The sequence below is a fragment of the Misgurnus anguillicaudatus genome, chromosome 3 (assembly GCF_027580225.2).
Source record: "Misgurnus anguillicaudatus chromosome 3, ASM2758022v2, whole genome shotgun sequence".
Classification (NCBI taxonomy): Eukaryota; Metazoa; Chordata; class Actinopteri; order Cypriniformes; family Cobitidae; genus Misgurnus; species Misgurnus anguillicaudatus.
In genome coordinates, this window is record NC_073339.2 from 1278908 (window position 1) to 1297057 (window position 18150).

The 18150-nt window shown below is 37.8% G+C and overlaps 1 protein-coding gene across 3 annotated transcripts; it reads left to right on the forward strand.

The window, feature by feature from the left end:
- The first annotated feature begins 508 nt into the window (after positions 1–508).
- adgre5b.1 (adhesion G protein-coupled receptor E5b, duplicate 1) lies at positions 509–17957 on the forward strand. 3 transcript variants are annotated; one of them, XM_055206485.2, is made up of 18 exons: positions 509–1001; positions 8517–8588; positions 8720–8863; positions 9080–9202; positions 10330–10455; positions 10941–11072; positions 11251–11306; positions 12226–12315; positions 12403–12556; positions 12793–12909; positions 12991–13202; positions 13291–13473; positions 13556–13750; positions 14571–14788; positions 14865–15023; positions 15103–15274; positions 16530–16625; positions 16734–17957. In XM_055206485.2, the coding sequence occupies exons 1-18, from the start codon at positions 971–973 to the stop codon at positions 16776–16778; spliced, it is 2325 nt and encodes a 774-aa protein (XP_055062460.2). In that variant the 5' UTR covers positions 509–970; the 3' UTR covers positions 16779–17957. The 3 variants fall into 3 exon arrangements, with proteins under 3 accessions (XP_055062460.2, XP_055062461.2, XP_055062464.2); XM_055206486.2 differs by having other exon boundaries at positions 10333–10455; XM_055206489.2 differs by lacking the exon at positions 10330–10455 and having other exon boundaries at positions 510–1001.
- Positions 17958–18150: the final 193 nt, after the last annotated feature.

The window sequence follows — 18150 nt, forward strand, 5'->3', positions numbered from 1 at the left end:
AATCAAATCCCATCCTATTTGAAATGAATGGAAAAATGAATTTAAATGTGCTTTGAACAGTGTTCAACTTTAAGCTAGTTTTTTGTGTTGTGTGTTTGTCTAAGCAGATGTCCAACAATCCCTGTTGTGCAACTCAACACTCCACAGGATGTGACATCATCAGCGTGTGTGTCAACAGCACTCCACACTGCAAGTGAAATGAATGCTCAAAAACGCTTTTTTTGCTGTAGTATGAAGCCCCCAAATCACTAGACAGAGAGAGAAAGAGCGAGAGAGATGTGTGTGTGTGTGTGTGTGTGTGTCAGAGAGAGAGACCACTAGTGAAAGTGGGACCTGGTGGTTCAAAAAAGAGGGAAACGCTACAAACCGAACAAGAGACCCTGTGGTTGGAATATATATAATATTACTGACAGAGGGCATGAATAGTATCTCTCTCTCTCTCTCTCTCTCTCTCTCTCTCTCTCTCTCTCTCTCTCTCTCTCTCTCTCTCTCTCTCTCTCTCTCTCTCTCTCTCTCTCAGGGGGAGTGGCGGCCATGAATAGCTACTCTTCGCCCAGTAGCACTGCACACATGAGAAAGGAGGGGGAATATAACAGACAAGACGAATGGAAAAAGAAAATAAAGCGTTGGAAACTTTCAGGCTGTGTGGATTAAGATAAACACTGGGCAGAAACCAAAGTGAAAGAAGAGAAGATTCGTTTGAAATCTACTGAAAAACTGATTGGAAACATCTGTAAAACAGAGAAAGAGGACAGAAGAGACGAGGAGGCGACTGTATTCATTTAGAAGTGAATATTTACAAGGACAAACCAATTCAAGAAAAGATCTTTGAAACATTGAGCGCATGAGTAAGAAAGAGATTGAGGGGAATTTGTAACATCTTATCGGAATACTGATTCACTTGGGCAATTTCACTTTCACAACACCAGACTTTAAGAAATACACATATATTTGAAATCAGGTACTTAATATGGACCTGAAACAAGCACTTCTTCTATTAGGTGAGTAGATTGTTTCACTGTTATTCATGTTCATATGTGTGTGGATATATTTCTCACATATTTAAGTTGAATCTGGTGGCATATATGTGTCATGAATACAAACAACTAAACACACTGTGTGTGTCTGTGTGTGTGTTAGACAAAGACTTGATTCTTTCAGCTGGAGGATTTCTGCTCTGTTCAGAATCACCATGAAGGCAGACAGACATTACAGTATCATGAGCAATCTCTTTTCTATACATAACACATCCTAGACAGAGAGAGAGTAAGATGAGACTGATAAAAACAAAACATGTGTGCGTGTACGAGTATAGGGGTGCGGGGGATGCGGCCTATAGTGTCCAAAAATGAGCTCTGTGCCACACCTGTCAATGGAGACTAAATGGGGGCATTTACATGTTTAAATTTCCTCTTTACTCTAAAAGAGACATTTAGTGATTTGGCCTCTGGTACAGTTTACATGAGGATTTATAAGAATAGTTATGAGTTTATTTGGTCTAATTTTGTCATAATAGTGATCTGCATGTTTATATTCATTTAACATAAACATATACAATATTAATGTATTATGTATTTCTGTTTGGGTAAATTGTGGCCACACTCATCATTTATTTTGGGCTTCTTACACGTCATCTTGCGCGTGGAGTGGGGGCAATTCAAATTCTAGTTTTTTGCTGTAATCACTAAATTAGCAAATGTTTTTTTTTTATTATCAAATAATACAGCATCATTCTGTACATGCAAAACCTAAATATGTTACAATTTAACATTACATGCATGTTATTTATAAAGGGCCTGTACTGCCTTATCCTCCTCTATTTCAAACCGACCATGAAATGTTTCCATTTTTAAACTGTTTTTAATTTAATTTCACATTTTTTAAGTTCACTTATTATGCAAAATCCATTTTTACAAGGTGTTTTGACATAAATGTGTGTTGGCAGTGTGTGAACACTGCAACCCTATAATGAAAAAAAATCTATGTTCTCCTTTTTTAATCCCTGTTAAACCAAAGCAGTCACATTAGACATGCTGTTTAGATTATCTTGTTAATGTGACATACTATCTCCATCAAAGCACACTGTGATGCATGCGTCATATGAATGATGAGAAAAAAACGCAACACTTTGTGAAAGTGGCTCTCCATCATGTAATCAAAACTTTAGCAAACTTTTCGTGTGACACACAAGCCCCTGCTGACCAATGAGAATTTTAGTTCAGTTTTCTGAAAAGGTAAATGGACTGCATTTATATAGGGCTTTCGTAGACCCATGGCCATCCAAAGCGCTTTATAATTTGCCTCACATTCACTCATTCATTCATACACCGATGGCGGTGTCAGCCATGCAAGGCGCCATTCAGCTCGTCGGGAGCAGCTGGGGTTAGGTGTCTTGCTCAAGGACACTTGGTCAGGTGGAGTCAGGGGTTGAACCACCAACCTTCCGGTTTGTAGGCAACCTACATGAACCACTGAGCCACTGCCGCCCCATGAAACCCAATTCTGACACAATTCTCTTGTTTAAATTACTTTAGTAAGTAAAGTAAATGTTTCTGAATTGGTTGAACCATTGCATGGCTTAAGTCACAACTATAAGAAGGATAATCTAATTCTGTTGTGTCAAACTATCAATACAACTCACTGAGGGCAGAAACTATGGTACTGCAGGACTGGATTTACTATAAAAAAGCTAAAAAAAAATGCTAGTACACTTAAAAGAATTGCCAACTAAAGGCTAAACACAATTATCAGCATCTTTGAGTAGAATTTAAGTAATGTTTATATAGTATTTTTAAATAATTATTATTTAATAATAATTAACACACAAACATTAAGAATCAGAGTATGAATCTCAACAATGGTGACAAAGAAAACTGAAAAAGGTTAATTATTTTTCCATGCCGCAGTGCATACTGGTAGTCCTGAATGAGATTTGTAACTTGTTGATAACCAGCACAATTAAATGAAATAAAGTTTTACATTTAATTGTCCCCATTGTTGAGATTTATACTCTGATTCTTGATGTTTGTGCGTCCCAAATGCACACTGGTTAATGTCCATAGTTCCTAAAACTCCTTAATGACAAACTGCTGTGAGAGGATCTCATTTTGATAAAAAGAAACTTTTGATGAGTGAGTAAATCAATTAACTAGATGATGATCTTTACTATTATGCACCAACCACTACAGAATTGCACTATTAAATTTACATTACCATAACAAAGGTGCTTTATACACGTTAATGCAACCAGGGAAAAACTAGCAAACAAAATGTCAAGGGTCAAGAATCAAACTGAAACAAACATTGATCGCCATAATAATAACTTTAAATGAACCAATACATCTTAATTTCTACAGCAATATTTTTACAGAACATTCAGAAGTAATGTTTCTTAGTTGTTTTAAACATTGTGTGAACATTAAAACATGACATTGTCATAGTGTTTACAAAACGGTAGAACATAACATTCCTCTTATGAACAGACAACCCGTTTTTGAGAACATTGGAAACCTTCAAGGAACGTTCTTAGAACTTCTCTTTGTTAGCTGGGCATGCGCATCTATTATTTGATGACACAAAGTTAATATTACTTGAGCAATTCCATTCAAATTAAGGAATGTATTTGAGCACAAATATTAAAAAAGAAACTGCAATTAAGTCATTGAAATAAATCTGGCATTTTTAAGTAGAAAGACAAAATGGCATTTGTTTGTAAAACATACTTAGATATGAAAAAAAAAATTTTTTACAGTGGGTACATACTGTATCTTCCACAAGCCGAGTGTGCATTTCACACTAGTGTGTGTTTAATTTGTCTATGTAAGTCTGAGTAACGTAAAAAAAAACCACACACACATAAATCACACATTGATGTGATAAACTTCCTCTCTGGTGTTAATGTTTCCACCATGCTTTGCAACTTGTGACTAACATTATTGTGGTTTCACACATGATGCACTTATGACAGCTTTAGGGTTATGTGGCGCATATCAACACAACATGTCATATATGTAACATTTATGAATTCTCAATATAAATAAAACAGTTAAAAGTCCAATTAAAAGTAGGGTATCTAATTTTAAAAATATTAACAGTAGCCGCCTAGCAATGAAATCACGATCCCACCCTTCATTCAAATCGCCATCCAAAGTCACGCCTCTTTTAAAACACATGAAAACGCACAGATCAGACGGTCACATCTCATGTCTCATTCACCAGTGAGAAAACTTTGCAGTACAAAATTTATAACATTGCCAAAATAACCAACATAAACAACTGGTTCACATCAGAATTAATTAATTTGGGTTTTTGTTGCTGTTGTTGTTGTTTTAAAAGATGTCTTTCGTTTTGTGGCTGCTGTGCAGGTTGTCAATTCAGCAGAAAAGTTTGCCGTTCTCCCTCTGTTTACAGACGGGAGGTGAGGGCACGTGAACGCGCCGATGACGTATGGTGTCTGCGTGAACAGGCTGTGCGGTGACATTCAATTTACGCTTAAGGATGAGGGACAAAAAAGGCAACATCCGTTCAGAGCGAGATCTATGATTGGTTGAACATTTTTTGGTTCTAGTCAACTTCACAGAGACTTTTCTCCAAAGCAAACTTACAAAAGAAGCAATAGAAGGAATTGAGTTACATATCATGATGCCTGGTGTCATTTAAAGCAAATGTTAAGATCTGACTCCAGTTTTCTAGACCTTCACAGTCTTTCTGTATGGTTCTCGCTGTTATCGTCTTCATCTCACAGTGAATTTATCACTGCTCATCTGACATGCTTGGTTTTGCAATGTGTGCATCTCACTATCAAATGTTCTTATCAGAAACACTTTAAACATTAGAGCATTTAGTCCCTCACTTATACAGACAGCAGGTTAAAGATTATTACTGTACCATTATAAGCATAACTACACGCATACAATTACTGTATTTTTAGCAATCATCGTGTGTTTCTAGTCGTTTACTAGAAAAAGTAATGTGAAAATGAAGACTATTGCTTGATGGGCATATGCAGTCATCAGTCAGTCAGTCAGTCATATTTATTTATAAAGCACGTTTAAAAACAACAGCTGTTGGCCAAAGTGCTGTACAAAATGTAGACATATAACAAAATACAAGAAAACTACATAAAACACGGCAACAAATACTACACAACAATTATGCCACTTTGCTTACTCATGACTCATGACCATAGACGACGGTAAATAAATATGTTTTAAGAAGAGACTTAAAATCAGCGCAAGATTGTGCGGATCTTATATAGAGTGGGAGGGTGTTCCGTAATTGCGGAGCAGCGAAATAAAAGGGACGATTGCCTTTCGATTTCATCCGTGTCCTTTGAACACTTTCCTGAAGACTGTTTGACGAACGAAGATTCCAAGAGTCATTACGCTGGAACAGAAGGAGATCAGAAATATAAGATGGAGCCAGTCCGTGAATGCCTTTATACACAAACAGCAATGTTTTAAAATGAATACGATATTTGACTGGTAGCCAATGGAGAGAGATCAACACTGGTGAAATATGTTCCCTCTTCCTCATTCCAGTCAACAAACGAGTGGCAGCGTTTTGAACAAGTTGAAGACGTGAGAAAAGAGACTGTGAAACACCCAGGTATAATACATTACAATAGTCCAATCTGGATAAAATAAAAGCATGTATTACAGTTTCCATGTCTCTGTCTTGATGTTAAAAATGACTTCATTTTTGTGATCTTCTTTAACTGATAAAAACAACTTCTGACCACCGCATTAATCTGTTTATCGAAGGTTAAAATAGAATCAAAAGTAACGCCTAAGTTTCTGGCATGTGAATGGAGATTATTAGATAGGTGACCCAATTTACTGGCCACAACCTCGGTAGAAGCAGGGGAGCCAAAGATTAAAACTTCAGTCTTAGTCTCATTTAACTGGAGGAAATTGGCAGACATCCACTCTTTAACATCCCTCAGACAATCATATAAACACTGTAAACTAGAAACATCCGTTGGATGCAAGGAGACTTAACACTGAGTATCATCCGCGTAACAGTGGTATGAGACATGGTGCTTCTTAAATATAGCATAAAGAGGAAGCATGTATAAGGAAAATAAAACAGGACCCAAAATTGAGCCCTGTGGAACCCCATACAAAACTGGTGCGGATGATGATGTATATTTCCCAGTCTCTATGGAGAAGGTTCGATCTTTTAAATACAACAAAACAAACCAATCTAAATCATTTAAAACTTTTAACAATGCAGATTCTGTACTGTGTTGAGGTCTAAAACCGGACTGATATTTATCAAAACAACCATTTTCCTGTAAAAAAGACGAAAGCTAATTAAAAACAACCTTCTCCAAAACTTTTGATAAAAACGGCAATTTAGAAATTGGACAGTAATTATTTAAGATTGTCTGATCGAGATTTGTTTTATTAAGTAATGGCTGTACAGTGGCATGTTTAAAATAGGATGGAACTATTACACTAATTAGACTACTATTAATTATTGAGAGTAGATTAGGGCAAATAGTGTCAAGTGTCTCTAATAAGAGACGAGTAGGAATGACATTCAACGAACAAGAGGTGGGCTTCATTTTATGAATAATTTTCACCATATAACTGTGAGACACTTGAGAAAAGTTGGAAAATTGTATAGGATTGGTGGTGGACTGAGGGACGTCTAAAGAGGAGGGGACAATGCATGATCTTATTACATTGATCTTGTCCGTAAAGAACTTTAGAAAGTTTTCGCAGGCCACAGGAGATGGATGGGGATTTAGATTTGACATCGGATTTAGGACGCTATTGATGGTATTAAATAATATTTTTGGACTGTAAGCGTTCTTAGCGATAAGATCAAAAAAATAATTTGCCTTTGCGGTCTTAACAGTTTTTTAGTAATGAATCATACACTCTTTAACGCAATCATATAATACTTGTAATTTATCCCTCTTCCACTTTCTTTCCGCTTGTCTCCATTTCTGTCTAATTGCTCTATTTTCATCATTAAACCAAGGATGTAAACAGCTTCTATGTCTTTTTAGTTTAAAAGGTGCGACTACATCCATTATACTTGAACATAGCCCATTAAACTTATTCACTAAATCATTGGGATTAGCTCCGAGATAATTAAACTCTATATCATAGGGTATTGGGGAAGTAATATAGGCATCTAAGAATTGTTCAGATGTAGATGAGTTAAAAGAACGAAAATACCGACCAACTAATGTGGTATGTGATACGGGACTAGAAACAGCTATGTTAAAAATAATGGACGTCTTTGGACGTCTACGTGACTCGGTATGGGAAAGGACTGGCATCAAGCAGGAGACAAAACTCAAGGTCTATCGGGCTGTTGTCTTACCAACTCTCCTGTATGGGTGTGAAACTTGGACAGTCTACCAGCGTCATGCCAAAAAACTGAGCCAATTCCACTTGAGCTGTCTGAGGAAACTGCTGAGGATCAAGTGGCAGGATAAAATCCCTGACACGGAAGTCCTCAGCAAGGCAAATATCCCCAGCATTTACACCATGCTTGCGAAGGAACAGCTTAGATGGACTGGCCATGTCACCAGAATGCCCTACGTGAGACTTCCAAAACAAGTCTTCTTTGGCGAGTTGAAAAATGGCAAGCGAGCACAAGGTGGACCTAAAAAGCGCTACAAGGACACCCTTAAAGCTTCCATGAAGAGCTTTGGACTAGACCTGAAAAGCTGGGAATCCCTAGCACAGGATCGACCTGCCTGGAGAAGAAAAGTCCAGGACGGTGCAGTTCTCTGTGAGAGTAGGAGAAGCTCCTGTGCTATCTTGAAGAGGCAGCAGCGCAAATCTACCAAGAAAGTATATATGGCTGCACCACAAAGCTCAACATCCTCCCTGACCTGTCCAGTGTGCCATAGGGAATTCCAGGCCCGAATTGGCCTCTTCAGCCATCTGCGCACTCATCAAAACCTAACATAATGACAAATGTGCCATGGTCATCATCAACTTTGATGGACGAACAAGAGAAGAAGATGTTAAAAATAATGGACTTATAATCTGATATAAAAAATTATTTGATACCGACATCATTTACTAAAAAGCCACAGGATAGCACCAACTCAAGTGTGTGCCCTTGGTTATGAGTGGGACCAGCAACAGATTTTTTTACAGCTAACATTGCTTCCAGCACATTAAAAAATGCATCACTTTGCACATGAGAGTGTTGCTGTTTGAATCTGTTGCTCAGTGTTTGAGAAACGAGAGATTGCAAAAAAGACTTACGACATGAAAATGGTGTGAAACCACCTAAAGGTGAACAAAATGTTCTGAGAGGGAAAATGTTTAGTGTGCAGGTCAGCTCACCTACATATAAACACATATCTGTGCACGTACACAGGACACAGCACTACGCATCTGTGTGCAAAAGTGTGTTTGTGGTTTCATGTTCATGTAAAGAAAAGTGTGTCATGTGTTAACAAGAGAATCAGCAAGATGTTTAAATATATAGACATGTACACAGAAAATGTATGTTTTATAGCTATATTTTTGTGTCTTTACCAGGTTTCCTCTTGCTCTGCAGTGGATCTCATGGATGTGAGATAGGTTTTCAATCAGTTAAAAAACAATGTGTTGGTAAGGAACATCTCATGTGCTTTTATTGTCTATCATATAAACACAAATGTATTTGGGGTTAATGTGTATCCTCTATTTCTCTCTCTCTCTATTTCTCTCTCTCTCTCTCTCTCTCTCTCTCTCTCTTTCAGATATAGATGAGTGTAAAGACATAAAAAATCCATGTGGCAATAACTCTGTGTGTAAAAACACAAATGGGAGTTATTATTGCAAGTGTGAACAAGGCTTCGAATCAAAAACTCCCAATTTCACAGCGACAACAGGACAGTGTACGGGTATGACAAAAACCAACCCAATACGATGCAATACTTTAGAAATACAGGTGTTATTACACAGAGACACCAGTAAACAGAAAAATGTTTAAGTATATAAATGTTAAGCAATACATAAAAATACACACTGACTATAAATAATAAAAATCAATCAGTAAAGCACTCAGAAAGAAATACAATGATATAAATAACTGTACTAAACTGTTGTTTTTCTGCCAGATATAAATGAATGTCTGATTAATTCAACATGCAATAATATGTTGTGTGAAAACTCCATCGGCTCTTACAAGTGTGTGTGTCCATCTGGTTATCACAAGACAAGAGGGGACGTGAGTTGTGAAGGTGAATGTTTTTATTGTTCTTCCTTATAATCTTAAATTTAAGAGTGTATAATGTGACACAAAGATAATCATTATATCCATCTAACACACTTTTTAAGGCATAAATGATGAAATGTCTCATTTCTGTACTGCCAGTATCAAACAAACAGAACTGCAACAATTAAAGGATTATTAAAGGTACTATGTGTGGAGATTTAAGTGGCATCTAGTGGTGAGATTGCGAATTGCAACCAACGGCTCAGTCCACAGATCACACCTCGCTTTCGAAACACATAGAAAAGCTACGGTAGCCACCACAGGACAAACATGTTGTCGTCTGAGATAACTTAGTGACAAAACAAACTCGGTAAATTCAAGCCGCCTTCAGACTAGCAGCGACTAGCAGCAGCAGAGCGACACAATCTCATTCATTTCAATGGAAGCTTGGTGACTTTCGATGAAGCAGGCGACAGTGACCATTGGCGAGGGCATGGCGTGTCCACTTGAATGTCAAAATTCAGAAAAGTTTAAGTTTATGCAAACGATGAGCTACTTTAGGGAACGACTACCAATGAGGGTGAAGTGCAGTGAAGTTCACGTCATCCGTCTCTCATCGGTTACTGGAGTGGACGATACTCATTTGTTTATGACAACCCTCTAGGTGTGAATTTCATCTAACAATTGGGGGGACAATAAACATAAACATTTCTCAAGAGTATATTTTGAAGTGGACACAGATAATGCAGATGAAATTGTACTTAGATATGTGTAAAGGCAGATAAAAGGCTAATTCATATTTTTTACTTTTTTTTTTGATAATATTTTTTTAAAGTTTCTGGTTTCATTTCTGTTCCTTGCGAAACATCAAAAGATTCTGGTTTTCGTTCCGTGAACCGGTTCAAAGCTTTGCTTTTAAGATACATTTTGTATTTTTTCACCCTTATTTCAGTTAAACCCACATTCACTAATTTCTCTTTAATACAGATGATGATTACATTTACCTAGCTAACAGTCATTACCTTTTTTGTCTCTCTTGTCTATACTCACACATGTCAAAAACCTTTTTGTCCTTACTAAATTTGTCATGTGAGAACATCAACATTTGCTTGTGTCTAAATGAAACCCTTGTGTATGTGTGTCTATGTGCAGCAGATGTGGATGAGTGTTTGTCGTCCGTGTGTGGAGCTCACAGTTGTATTAACACACCTGGTAGTTTCATCTGCAACTGTTCATCAGGGTTCAGTAACGATGAGGAGTCCAGCGGCCCCTGTAAAGGTGAGGGCTGCTGTCCCGCTGCTACTAATAAAATCTGAATGCTGATCATAACTCATGAGCTACGTTTGCTGTCTTCTGTCATGTCCGGCTGTAAAACATCATGTGACTTCCATTAACCCTAAAACCAGAGGAAACGTATTGGTTGCAATGTTTCAATGCCGAAACCCACCCTGGTTACAGAAAGCAGCTTAAACTAGTTTAAGCTGGTTTGCTAGGCTTTGGTCTTAACCCTGGTAAGCTGTTTTGATTTGTAGGGTCGCTGACTAGGCCATCAAACCTAACCTTCACCATAGAGCCAAGTTACTACAAGATTAAACTCTTGCATGGCTCAAATCTGAGAAAAGATAATGTAGCCGCACCAATGATCTTGGTGTTGCCAGCATGATTATTAAAGTGTGCATGTAACAGGAAACTGTGTAGTATGCACTTGGCCTAAATCTAACCTTAAAATCTGATAATAATATATCTCACTCTATTTCCCATAGACATTAATGAGTGTAAAAACGCTACAGGTGTCTGTGGCCCAAATGCCACCTGCACTAATAGTCCGGGCAGCTACAACTGCAAATGTCACAAAGGTTACACCAACTATGGCAACAACCAGTCAAAATGCATAAGTGAGTACGAAAGTTTCTGCATGCACTTTAAATGCACTGCTGTATTTAGCCTATGAAGTTTTATCTAACAGCTAATGTGTGGGTTACATGTCTACACAATTTAAAATGTGAAAATGCATATGTAGATCATTGTTGTTGCATTGTAACTTTATTGATTTAAGGTTTTTGTTGTGCACAGAGATTACCTGTGAGCAGTTTAGCAGGGACTCTGGTCTCCACGACAATCCTATAAAGGTAAAATGTATAGAGTGATAATACTTAACAAAGGAAGATCTGGGGTCAGTAAATAGATTATATACTTTTACTATTATATATACAATGTAAATATTTACCGTATCATTTTTATAGTAAAGTAATTATTTCAATAGTACTTAAGATTAAAACATTCCATGCTAAAATTTACTTTAAAAAACGCTTGTCCATTTAAAGTCCGTGTAAAGTACGATATTAAATGTGTTCTAAATTTGTCACACTGCAGAAAAATGTGTTGAATGATAAAAGTAAAAAAAAATAAGTTATCATAACCGGCAGGATTCTCTGCTCTTAAACGCTGCAGGGATGTACACTGTTGGCACTGAAACCACTTGCAGGAAATACACCTCTCATACTGATTTTCACCTACCAAATAGTATGAAAGTAGGCGATTTCAAGTTACTTGCTAAGTTTTTAGCTTTGTTTATAAAAATGTTGGATTTAACGAACGTTTACCAAGTTAAATACAATGTGTTTAGAAATAAACAAAATTAGCAAGGACATAAACAGAAGTGTTGAAAACACTCGTCTCCATATCTTATCCTAATTCACAATGGTAAGCTTATAATGAATTATAAGTTGCTGTCGGGTATGATTTAGCGAGTAATGTCGATTCTAAATGTGGTGAATTCCAATCGGAAGTGATCATCCTTATGCCCATTCCCTTCGAAGATCAAAACTTTTGATGAGTAAACTCTACATGGAGTAGCACAATTCTGTGTCATACCATGGCCAATTTAAATACACTTGCCGTTACAAAACAGTGCTGTTTTCTTTGTATCCAGAGTCACTATTTATTTGAGGAGTGATTTTCCCCCTTTAGAGTTTTAAATTCACCCAGTTTTTTACTTCAACAAACATAAAAGACGGCCACAAATCTTGACTGATCTGTGTCCTCTAGCTGAAGGATTTGGAGTCCCAGTCGAAAAGCAGTTGTGAGTCTCTGACTGATCCAGATGGAGAAAAACGCACAGGCGAGGTGTTAATGGAGGTAAACATAAACACACAGTTCATGATTCTGTAGCTCCACATCAACCCAAAATAGTAATTTAATGCACATTTGTGTTTGACCATATAGAACCTCTTCACCTCCATGAATGAGATCCTGTCAGAAGACCTCATTGCTGGTAGCATATTATTGAGCCGTTTTCTAGACATTGTGGAGAACAGCATGCGTTTGATAGGACCGCAGCTTAAAGGGCCAGTGACCAAAATGGAGACGGACAAGACCAGTAAGACTCCTGGACACAAATTAAATTCCACAGGAATATCAGATCATTTTCATCTTATTACAATGACAAATTATTGACTGTATAACACAAAAGCTTTACGTAATTCCTTTACTTCAGATCCTGGAGTATGAATATACAAATATTTGGATTATACCGATTATAATGCAATCTTTTTTGGCATAAATTGTACAGTTTATGAATATGTATTGAATTAACCTATATTATCATATGGACAGATGCCGAGGTTGCAGTAAGGCGGGGTCAGACTCCTCCCACAGGGAGTGTCATTCTGAGCACAGACTCCGCCCTCTTTAACACAAGCTGGGAAACAGTCGTAGGGGATTCATACCCAGGTACAAATGCAAATAAACCAATACGTAAATATATTGTTATAAAATCATAAACACACAAACACTTGTAACCCTTGACCCTAGGTTTTACGTTTGTGGCGCTGGTCAGTTATAAAGATCTAGATTCATCCGGTGATTCTTTCAACAAGATCAGCAGCACATTACAGGAGGAGAGCGACAGAGAGCAGGGAAACATCACATATCAACTCAGCTCTAATGTGGTGACGGCAGTCGTCAGTAATCCTAAAACAAAACATCTGCCCAAGCCTGTTACTCTCATATTTAAACACGTGCAGGTAAAGATGGCAAACACATCAACTCAACCATCTCAGTGGAGTAACCTACACCAACAGATGTTAAACTCTTCTCATCTTTTTTCTTCAGAAAAGACCTCCTTCAGAAAAGGAGTCTAAAAGCATGAACTACTCCTGTGTGTACTGGGATGAGGCAGAGGGGGCGTGGTCTGGGCGGGGCTGTGAGAGGAAGTGGTCTAACATCACTCATACAGCATGTTCCAGTAATCATCTGAGCAGCTTCGCTGTGCTCATGGCTCTCTACCCTGTGAAGGTACAGTTAAGACGATCACTCAAAACGTCTTGAAGATTTTGACATGAATATTCATCCTGCACCTCTTTGGTTTTTTCTCCAGGACACGTTTGAGTTGGTGTTGATCACTCGTGTGGGTTTAATTCTGTCTCTGGTGTGTCTGCTTCTGTGTATCCTGACCTTCTGGTTCTGCCGTCCAATACAAGGAACCCGGAACAGCATCCACCTCCATCTGAGCGTTTGTCTCTTCATCGCAGACCTCGTCTTCCTATGCGGGATCTCCAGTACTCATAATAAGGTTGCCCTTAAATCCCAAAGCACATCTTGGGTTTTCTGTATTCATTTTGAAGAAAACAAGTCCCCAGAGTAACTTTTTAGCTCAAAATACCCCACAGATAATTTAATGTGACATGTTAAAGGTATAGAGGAAGATTTTCTTTTTTTGGGTGGATCATCAAGACTATTGGTCATCCCAGAGTTGTCAATCATTCTGATGATATGTTTACGTGCTCGTCCCTAGGTTCGCTTTCTGCACATGCACACTTTCAGGTGGTGAGCTACGGTTTCAGACATTCATTGAAGCTCGCGTTCTCACCGTGTTTTTTCAAAATGTCTGAGGTTTTAAAAAAGTGGAGGGGCGGTTCTTCTCAAAAATTCGGGAAAATCTTTCGCTATACCTTTAAAATTGCCACTTTATAGGCCTGAGCAAAAATGTGCCGTTTTTGGTTGTGTCTTTTAAAATGCAAAGGAGATTATGAAATGCAAACACTGATCACCATAATGGTGGTTTGTTGAAATTCAATTGTGCTGTCAATTATTTTCTCTCCATCTCTGCACTAAATGGCAGTGCCGTGGTTGGATAGTGCGGAATAAGGGGAAAATTTATTGCAATTGGACTACCTACGTAACAAAACAGGCGAAATCTGAATTACCAAATTTTTTACATGTTTGCAGAACATGGTTTACCAAAACAAAGTTACTGGATTGTTATTTTTCACGTTTTCTAGGTTAATAGCAGCACTGGGGACCCAATTATATCACTTAAACATGAAAAAAGTCAGATTTTCATGCTATGACCCTTTTAAGCAATAATTTCTCCCTCTCTGTATGTGCTTCAGGGTGCTTGTTCTTTTGTCGCTGGGATGCTGCATTTCTTCTTCTTGGCGGCGTTCTGCTGGATGTTGCTGGAGGGAGTGCAGCTGTACCGAATGGTTGTCGTTGTGTTTAAGACCACCATCAAGCATCTTTACATGTACATGGTGGGATACGGAGTCCCTCTCCTTATCGTCATCATCTCTGCCATCGCTTATCCGCAGGGATACGGCACTGATCGACAGTGAGTGTTTAATCCTTGCTTTTTATTTGATTTAAGTTGTAGCTGTTAAATACATTGTCCCATTTGTGTGTTCCAGTTGTTGGCTATCTCTGGAAAAAGACTTTATTTGGAGTTTTTTTGCGCCTGTCTGCATAATCATCATGCTCAATAGCTTTTTCTTCATCGTAACCGTCTGGAAACTGGCTGGAAAGTTTTCCAGCCTTAACCCGGATCTCTCCAATCTACGCAAGATCAGGTGCTGTGTGGATGTGAGTGTTCATTTTTGTTCAAGAGAGATTAATTCTAATTCAAATTTTTTTTCTGGTGATTTTTAGGGGGTTTACCGTGACCGCAGTTGCTCAGTTGTGCATTCTCGGAGGAATGTGGATTTTTGGCTGTTTCCTTTTCCAGGAGAAAGGAACTCTGGTTCTGTTGTACCTCTTCACCATCCTCAACAGCCTGCAGGGGGCGCTCATCTTCATCATGCACTGCCTTCTATCCAAAGTGGTAATGAAACACAAAGAAACATGCACAACTACAAATGCTTCACACATACAATAGTGCACGGTTCCCCAAATCCTGGAGGGCCGCATTGCAGAGTTTAGGTCCAACCCTAATCAAACTTACCCACCTGTAATTTTCTAGTGATCATGAAGACCTTGATTAGCTTGCTCAGGTGTGTTTGATCAGGGTTGGAGCAAAACTCTGCAGTGCTCTGGCCTCAAGGGTAAGATTTTGGGGAACCCTGCAATAGTGGTTAAATGTGGTATATGGAACAAATTTTCAGTGTTTACAGTGTTTGTTATAATGCAGCTTCTGTTTAGATTAGGGTGACCATATGTGCCATTCTTCCCGGACGCGTCCTGGCCAGGATTTCATTGTGTCTTCAGGAAGTTGTATTTGTTGACCGCTTATGCCATTCAGTTAAAAACATAAGACATACAATTGTAGTTTCATTCTTACATTAAAATGTAACCATTGCTTTTCTGTAATAATAATAATAATGACGTATGCGGTTGACAAATACGACTTCCGGAAGATGCACCCGAAATCCTGGCCAAGGTCCTTGAAAAGGTCCACTACAATCTTAAAGGGATAGTTCACCTAAAAATGAAAATGTTGTAATTTTCAGAATATCATGTTCTTTGTTCTGATGAACACGAAAGAAAATATTTTGAGGAATGTTTGTAATCAATGTTTGATCAGCATGTTTGTCCTTTACCCCTCCTGTATAGACGTTTTCAGCAGTAACAACATAAACACACGTCTTTCGTGGAACACACGTAACTTCCGGTAAACTCCGCTAAGAATCAATACCAACAAAGTCCTTTTAAAGTAGTTTATTTCTGATAGCAAGCAAAATAAAAAACAAGTATAACCTTAGTTTATATTTTATAGCTAAAGCATATAAAAAACAACACTTGAGCTTACGTTACTGTGTAAAATGTGTATGTATACAATGTTAACTACAAACCGGCTGCCAAACCTCCCTTCACATAGTGGTGATTCATGATCGCCGTCTCCTCCTTTCTTTAGGAAACCAATTTTTTTTTTTTTTTGACGAGGTATTTGTTCCAGAGTTCATTTTAGCCACTAATCAGAGCATTAAACAAACAGAGACGGGAAGTTAAGTTCCAACTAGACGTGTAACCGCGACAACGACTGTGCGTCCAATGAAACCGTCTATAATCTGGCGCCCCAGAGTCAGCTTGGGACCAGTCTGTGGTTTTGTCAACTCTGTTTGTTATGTTGCCCCCTTCAGGTAAGAGAGGAATATTGCAAGCTGATTAATCAAATGTTGTCACGTAAGGAGAAGAAATATTCAGAATTCAGCACCAACCAGTCGAGTAACAGTCAGGTAAATTTGCTTGTTTGTGTGTAGATTTATAGCAATAAAGATTTTTTTTGTATAGTACATTTCTAGAGCAAATATCGATTTCTAAATTTGTCCTTTGACTTTTTACAGCAACCTCTACGGAGTGATCAGAACACAGGAGAGTTAAAGTTATAAAGCCATTGTCCAATCCTGATGTGTCTGACTTATAAAGATGCATAAAACCATTTTCACAACGCCACGTCAATCTTACCAATAAGATATCTGAAGAAGTTGTTTTCCTTTTGTTAGTGGAGAACATGATTGATATCCGTCTGTGGATTTCGGCCAATCATGTGGTTATGTGTCGCATCCTGTCCTATCGAAACTTATAGGAACAGGTGAAACATGTCAAATATTACAATACAATATAATCGTCTTCCTCTGATAGGCTTTAAAGAGAGTTTAGCTGATCTTTGTTGTGCCGTAACATGAAAAGCTCTTTCAGACTGTGTGCAAAGGCAGCTTTCATTTTCTCATGAGAAAATGTCTTTTCACTTACAATCGACTTGATTAGAGAGATAATTTTTTTAAAATCTCTTTATTGAAATGTTAATGTATGAATGATGTTCATGTATTTTGCACCTGTGTGCCACTTTATGTCTTTAAGCTGTTAAAGGAGATTCTACCTCTTTCTATGGGAAACAGAGGTGAGAGGTACTTTATTTAAAATATTAAAACTATTTGATGGCAGTATTTTATTGCACACAGCATAACCGAGACGGTCCTAAAAAGAGTGTCAGTGTTACTTGTAGATAAAAGTTGAATTTGATGTCTCAAATGCTAAAATATGAGATGATTTCCCTAACATATTAGGGGTAATAATGTTTAAATGATCTGAGACCTGAAAGCATGTGTGTAATACTATTTAAAAGGCTGCAAATATTAAAAGGTAGATTTGTAAAAGGGATGTGAAAGTGTAACCCTTACTCCCCGATCTCAAGAGATGTAGGCCCGGTTACAGATAAAGTCGGTGTATTTGAATGAAACTTTCTTCTTCGCTTTTTAAGTTCAAGATGAAGAACTTGCTTCAGAAACAAGTATTTTTTACAAGCTACCCATTGTATCTGTGATGACCGCTGTATGCTTTATTTCCAGATTTAGTTTTACACCAAAGAGTTTTGTACTTAGATTTTCATTTCAGATCAGCGTCTTTAGTTGTTTTTATAATAAAATATTGCTGCAGTGCTAAATCCGTCCAGGTTTAAAGCCCAAGCCAACTGAAGAGAGTTTGTGCAAAGGTTATTTCACCTGGATGGACAAGTTACTTTGCTGTCATTTAAGATTAAAAACTGCTAAATAAAAAAGTTTCTGCTACTCATTATTTCTTTTATTTTTCTATGTTCAGTATACTATGAGAAGACACACAGAATTGAGGTCACTGAAAATCAGACTTTTTCCGTGTTTAAGTGCTATAATTGTGCTTCCATCAATCTAGAAAATGTTAAAAAGATCAACCCACTGGTTTTGGTAAACCATTCTCTGCAGGTATGTGGGAAAATTAGGTAAT